The sequence below is a fragment of the Anolis sagrei genome, chromosome Y (assembly GCF_037176765.1).
Source record: "Anolis sagrei isolate rAnoSag1 chromosome Y, rAnoSag1.mat, whole genome shotgun sequence".
Lineage (NCBI taxonomy): Eukaryota > Metazoa > Chordata > Lepidosauria > Squamata > Dactyloidae > Anolis > Anolis sagrei.
The window spans coordinates 14,177,391-14,183,390 of record NC_090035.1 but is presented as its reverse complement, the minus strand read 5'-3'; the positions used below and the strand labels follow the sequence as shown (position 1 = coordinate 14,183,390).

The 6,000-nt window shown below is 44.0% G+C and overlaps 1 protein-coding gene across 1 annotated transcript in view; it reads right to left on the bottom strand.

The window, feature by feature from the left end:
• Positions 1 to 1,882: 1,882 nt before the first annotated feature.
• LOC132782077 (H(+)/Cl(-) exchange transporter 7) overlaps positions 1,883 to 6,000 on the bottom strand; it is a 36,003-nt gene continuing 31,885 nt past the window's right edge. Inside the window, exons 22-25 of the mRNA XM_067461678.1 lie at positions 5,630 to 5,689; positions 5,350 to 5,526; positions 3,725 to 3,805; positions 1,883 to 2,686 (exon numbers count right to left, since the gene is read on the bottom strand). Of these exons, the coding sequence (XP_067317779.1) occupies positions 2,600 to 2,686; positions 3,725 to 3,805; positions 5,350 to 5,526; positions 5,630 to 5,689 (405 nt within the window). The 3' untranslated portion in view covers positions 1,883 to 2,599. The remainder of the gene's footprint in view (positions 2,687 to 3,724; positions 3,806 to 5,349; positions 5,527 to 5,629; positions 5,690 to 6,000) is intronic.

The window sequence follows — 6,000 nt, the reverse complement described above, 5'->3', positions numbered from 1 at the left end:
AGGGGATCCTGTTGAAGCGATGCTTTTGGACAAGGAAGGAGTGAAGAACCACAAAGGAGTTTGCCTTTTAATAGGCTTGACAACCACTTCTTATTACACAATGTAACACAATTTTTGTTCCTGGGTTATTTGTGTCATTTCCTAATTTGCTCTATCGTAAAAAAGTGGGAAAAGTATATTAAATGGCAAAAACTTCGCAACGGGGACATCCTACAACACATTTTGCTATAGTTTTGCAATGAGTATCTCATAGAGTCTCAACCTATTCAACACAGTTTGGGACAGCCACAAAAACAACAACGTTTCTGCAATAGAACAACTACTTTCAAATCAAGGACCGCACAATTAAACAGGAAATAACACATTCAAACCAGGAAATGAAAATGTTACAAATTTTGTTACATACTGTTATAAGAGATGCCATTTATTTCAGGACCGAAAACCTTGAGTTTCCATACTCGGATGAAATCAGATTAGAAATAATAAAAAGTAGTGGTAGCAATAAGGGCCTCCATGGTGGCGCAGCAGGTTAAACCACTGAGCTGCTGAACTTGCTGGCTGAAAGGTTGGTGGTTCGAATCCAGGGAGCGGGATGAGCTCCCGCTGTTAGGCCCAGCTTCTGCCAACCTGGCAGTTTTGAAACATGCAAATGTGAGTAGATCAATAGGTACTGCTTCTGTGGGAAGGTAGCAGTGCTCCATGCAGTCATGCTGGCTATATGATCTAGATGTCTACGGACAACGCCAGCTCTTCAGCTTAGAAATGGAGATGAGCACCAATCCCCCAAGTTGGACATGACTACACTTTTCTTTTGTGTCAAGAGCGACTTCTGCTTCTGGTGTGAAATAATTGGCTATCTGCAAAATGTTGCCAAGGGGGTGCCTGGATGTTTTTGATGTTTTACCATCCTTGTGGGAGGCTTCTCTCAACATCCTCGCGTGGGGAGCTGGAGCTGACAGAAGGAGCTCATCCATGCTCTCCCCAGATTCGAACCTCCTGCAGGCATAAGGGTTTAACCCATTGCACCTCATAGTGCATCTTCATGTCCTTTCCGCAACCTTCAGGTCAGCAGTCCTGCCGGAACAAGGGTTTAACCCATTCCACCACTGGGGGCTCCACGACGAGATTTAATGTCGGGGAAAACCTTTACTTAATAATAATATGTCCCTTATTTGATTGGCAGATGTCTCTTATTATATCTTCAAGGAAAGAATATCCACAAATAAGTTCGCTTTTTAAATAGGGCTGTTAACTGTTTCTTATGGATGCCACTTATTTCAGGGATGGAAATCTTGGGTCTCAATCCTCATAAAATTGATATAATTTATTTATTATTTATTTACCACTTTTGTATATCACTTTTCTCAGCCTGGAGGCTACTCAATGACAAGAACAACAACATGTCCTTTATCTTATTGTGATACCTTCCTTATTATAAGGCAGTGGATTTTTTTTACCAGGAACCACTCTCCAACATTAGTACCCAAAGGGTTACAAATCAGTTTTTGATCAACTTTAGATTTGGTTTGGTTATTTGGGGTGCTGATTCAGAAAATTGCATCAGCTCTAGTTTCTGATACAGAACATATGCCATTCATTAGTTGTCGTCTGCTTTCCCACAGAAAATCATATTTAATAAGCCTTGGCGCTATAAGGTTTTGTGAGACCAGTCGCTCTCGTTGCATCAGTGTAGTAATGGTGAGGCCATGGACCATATTTGAGTTATTGCAGACCACTGGTGGTCCACGGACCACAGTTTGGGAATCAAGGTTATAAGGGGTGGACAGAAATCTTGGGTCTCAATTCTTATGAGAAAAAAGGCAGAAATCATCACACATTGCAACAACAAACAGCAAGGGAAGAGTCTCCACATCAAAGCAGGAAAAGTATAAATAGCTTGGGTTTTTATTTCAGCAACAATTCTTTCCATAACAAAGTCGTAATCCTTTGCAAAGTGTCAGAAACTGGTCTCTGCCAGCAACAGTGCAAAATACTCAGGAAAGTACAGCCTCTCAGCCTTTCTTTTTCCTGGGCTGCAATGCCTGATTGTTGGATGATGGGAGTTGCGGTCCCAAATAACCATTCTTTAAAAACCCTGTCACTTCTCCAAGTGCTGCAGATGGAGCTGAAGGAGGTGAAGGCATGTGTCTCCCGCTCTGCATGCAAATTTGTGCAACACACAACTGAGTCCCGGATATCGCAATATTGGGATTTTTCCAGGTGAATTCACATGATCGGGCCCCCAAACTGTCCAAACTGGGGAGTCCTATCTTAGAAGGCACGATTGGTGAGAACTGGGGCACAGCCTATTTAAAGGAAGCAAAGAAGACCCTCCAGAAAAGACGGGTTGGGTCAATGAGGCAGCTGCCTCATCCCTCTCCAGGATCTGTAGTGCTAGGCCTTGCCCTGGACCCAATCCCAGCTGAGTATCCCGAAGGAGCAGAGAAACGGAGAAGAGAAAGGAGCCAAAGAGACCCAGGAAAAGGGGTTTTTTGGGGGGGAGCCAGGGAGAAGATGCCCCTGTGACCTCAGCCCCTTCTTCGGTGGTTCTCCCAAAGGCCTCTGTGGGATGGAGAGGTCTAGGATGCCAAGGGCAGGGTCACGTCTGCGCCAAAGGCACCTCCTCAATGCCTTCCTTGCCCAGGCGGTAACGGGCCAGGTCCTTCCGGGTCACCAGACCCACCACCTGCAACCAGGGGAGATGGAATATATTATTATCATAATCCTCATCACCATCACCACCATCATCACAGTAGACCAGTTTCCCAAACTTCCCATGTTAGGGACACACTTTTGAGACAGGCCTCCTTTCACGGCACAGTCATTCAGTTTTACTAGCAAATCAGAGTAAAGTAAGTTTTCCCCTTGACATTAAGTCTAGTAGTGTCCGACTCGGGGGGGGGGGGGGGTGGTGGTGCTCATCTTCATTTCTAAGCTTAGAAATGCCAAAGAGCCGGCGTTGTCCGTAGACACTTCCTGGTCATGTGGTCAGCATGACTGCATGGAGCGCCGTTACCTTGACTCAAATTTGCATGTTTCTGAACTGCTAGGTTGGCAGAAGCTGGGGCTAACAGCAGGAGCTCATCCTGCTCCCTGATTCGAACTACTGACCTTTCAGTCAGCAAGTTCAGCAGCTCGGCGGTTAAACCTGCTGCACCATCAGGGGTTTAAACCAACCCCTTATAAGATTTTCATACAAATTATTATATTATATTTTCATCATTACTGCATTTTCCCTTGCACTTCTGATGTCCTACAGTTGATTCTTGTGTTGTTTCCTCTAACCGCTCCATGGGGTTCATCACAAACATCATTGTCCACAGATGTTCTTTTCTTAATTAGAAACTTATCGATTTAACTGTTAATTGTTCAAATTATAAAAGCTATAACGGTACCCACAGCATCACCACCCCACTTCTCTCAGGAATAAACCTTTCTGGAGGTTTATAAAGAGAGGCTGGATGTTTGTTTGTGGGGAGGGATTTGACTGTATCTTCCTGCCCGACCCAAGGGGGTTGGACTGGATGCCCTTTGAGGGTCTCTTCCATACTTCCCTTCCCCCCACCCCAGTCCCCTATTGGGGGGGAGCATTATTTGTGCAACACACCTGTAGTAGACCCTCTGCAGGAGACCCTCATGTCTAGACACCTTCTGCCCCAAGACTGCCCCTCCTGCAATGCTAAGGAAGGTGTGTGTTGAGCCCTCACCTGCCTTGGGCCCTTACCTGGTTGTGCTTGTCCACCACCACAAGGTGCCGCAGGCCCAGGGCCCGGAAGAGCTTGAAGACGCGAGGCAGAGAGGCCTCCTGCAAAGGGACAGATGGACAAATGGATGGTTGCAGCCAAAGCACAGCCCTTATCCAGCCCCAAAGACCACAAGCCTTACCTGTAAGGGGACCCTGACTCTTCTTTCTCCATTGCAAATACGTTACCTGGGAGACCCATCTTTCCCACCCTCTCGGACTCCAAGACCCCTTCTACAAAAAGGGGGACTCTTCCCCTTCTACCTAAAACCCAAGTCTAAACCATGCTTTTTATGCAAAGGAGATATACCCCCTGTTAAAAAAATGCACACAAAAAAATCCAGTCCCTTTAAGGGTGTGTGTCTGTTTTGTTTTCCCAAAGCCCTGGGACTCAGATTTTGGCAGAGGCTCCTCACTTGGGAGGTGATGATGATAGTATTTATGTGTCTCCTACTCTTATCTCCTCATCTGGAGGTGACAATGATAGCATTACTATATCTCTTGTGGAATGATTGTGGAATGCATACTAATTTCAGTACCACCATAAGAAAAAAAACCCCTTATATAAAAATGGGATGCATATATGTGTGTGTGTGTGTGTGTGCATAAATGCATATGTGTGTGTATAAATTTGTGTGCGCAAGCTTGTGTGTGTATATATATATATGTATGTGTGTGATATATTCATGTGTGTGTATATATAGGTGTGTGTATATGTATGTAGGCACACATATATGTGTGTGTGTGCGCACGTGCCTATATATACTCATGTGTGTGCATATATATAGGTTTATGTATATGTATGTAGGCACACATATGTGTGTATGTGCGCACGCGCCTATAAATATTCATGTGTGTGCATATATATAGGTATGTGCATGGGTGCAGGTACCTATATATACACACACATATATACATATTCATGTGTATATTTCTATGTGTGTATATAGATCGATCGAGCGATCGATAGATAGACTGTGTCTAGCTTTATTTCTGTTGGCGGTGCTGAAATTAGCGTATGTCTTACAATCATTGGCGTCTTAGCATCTAAGAAGTATTATTTTTATATATATATATATATATATATATATATATATATATATATCGCCTGCGTTTCTAGGATGCACCCTGTTTGTGGGGGAAAAGGTCTCGCTTCGAATAAAAAAACACATTTGTTATCATAACTATTATTATTACTATTAATATAATTATTTCTATTAGTATTACTATTATTATTACTATTATCATTGTTTGTATTATCATCATCATGATGTTTGTATGGCTAAAAAGATCTGCCTCCGAATAAAAAAATACATTATGATTATTACTATTACTATTATTATTATTATTATTATTATTACTATTATAATTATTTCTATTATTATTACTCATATTTCTGTTATTATTATTACCACTATTGCCACCATTATTATTACCATTACTACTACTGGTATTATTATCATGATTATTATTATTACAATCATCACATTTTTATTCCTATGCAGCATTTGGGGGAATGGAGTTGGTATTATTTGGGTGGGGGACCCCATGTCCATGATCCCGGGGGATGATGGGTGTTGCAATCCCACCTCCCTTTTTGGGCGCACCTGGGGCACAGTGTAGGGCGAGGGGTTCATGAACTCGGAGAGGTCCATCATGCACTGGCGCTCGTCCTGGGAGACGTGGATGGACTGGATGGGCGGGAAGCGGGGGTAAGCGTCCCGGAAGTCCTTCAGCTTCAGCCGGTGCTGCACCAGGCTCAGGTTGGCCCGCTCCACAAAGACCTGCGCAGAGAGAGGGAGAGAAGCCCCAAAGTGTGGAAAATTCCTTTTACGAAATCCCGAAAGGTGAAAAACTATGGCGAAAATGCAACGCTGCATCTCTGACCTTGTGCTTGAGGAGGACGATCAGCTGGGAGCGCAGGATCAGGCCCCGCAAACCTGCCATCTGCAGAGAGAGATAGGGATGCTTTGGGATTGAGGCATACAATTACAGCATATTTACGGTGTTTGGGATTTATAGTTTTGCGGGGAACTCTGCCAGAGAGCTCCAGGTTTCAAGGAAATGTGGATTGAGTCAAGCAGTAGCCCCACTGGAGGGCTGAATGTGGGAGGACCAAGAGTCCGAATTCCTATTTGGGTGACACTCTCTCAGCCTCAGAGGAAAGCCATAGAAACCCTCCATGGACAAACTTCCACAAGAAAACCCAACAATATGTTTGCCTTGGAGGTTGCCATAAGTCGAAAACGACTTCAAGG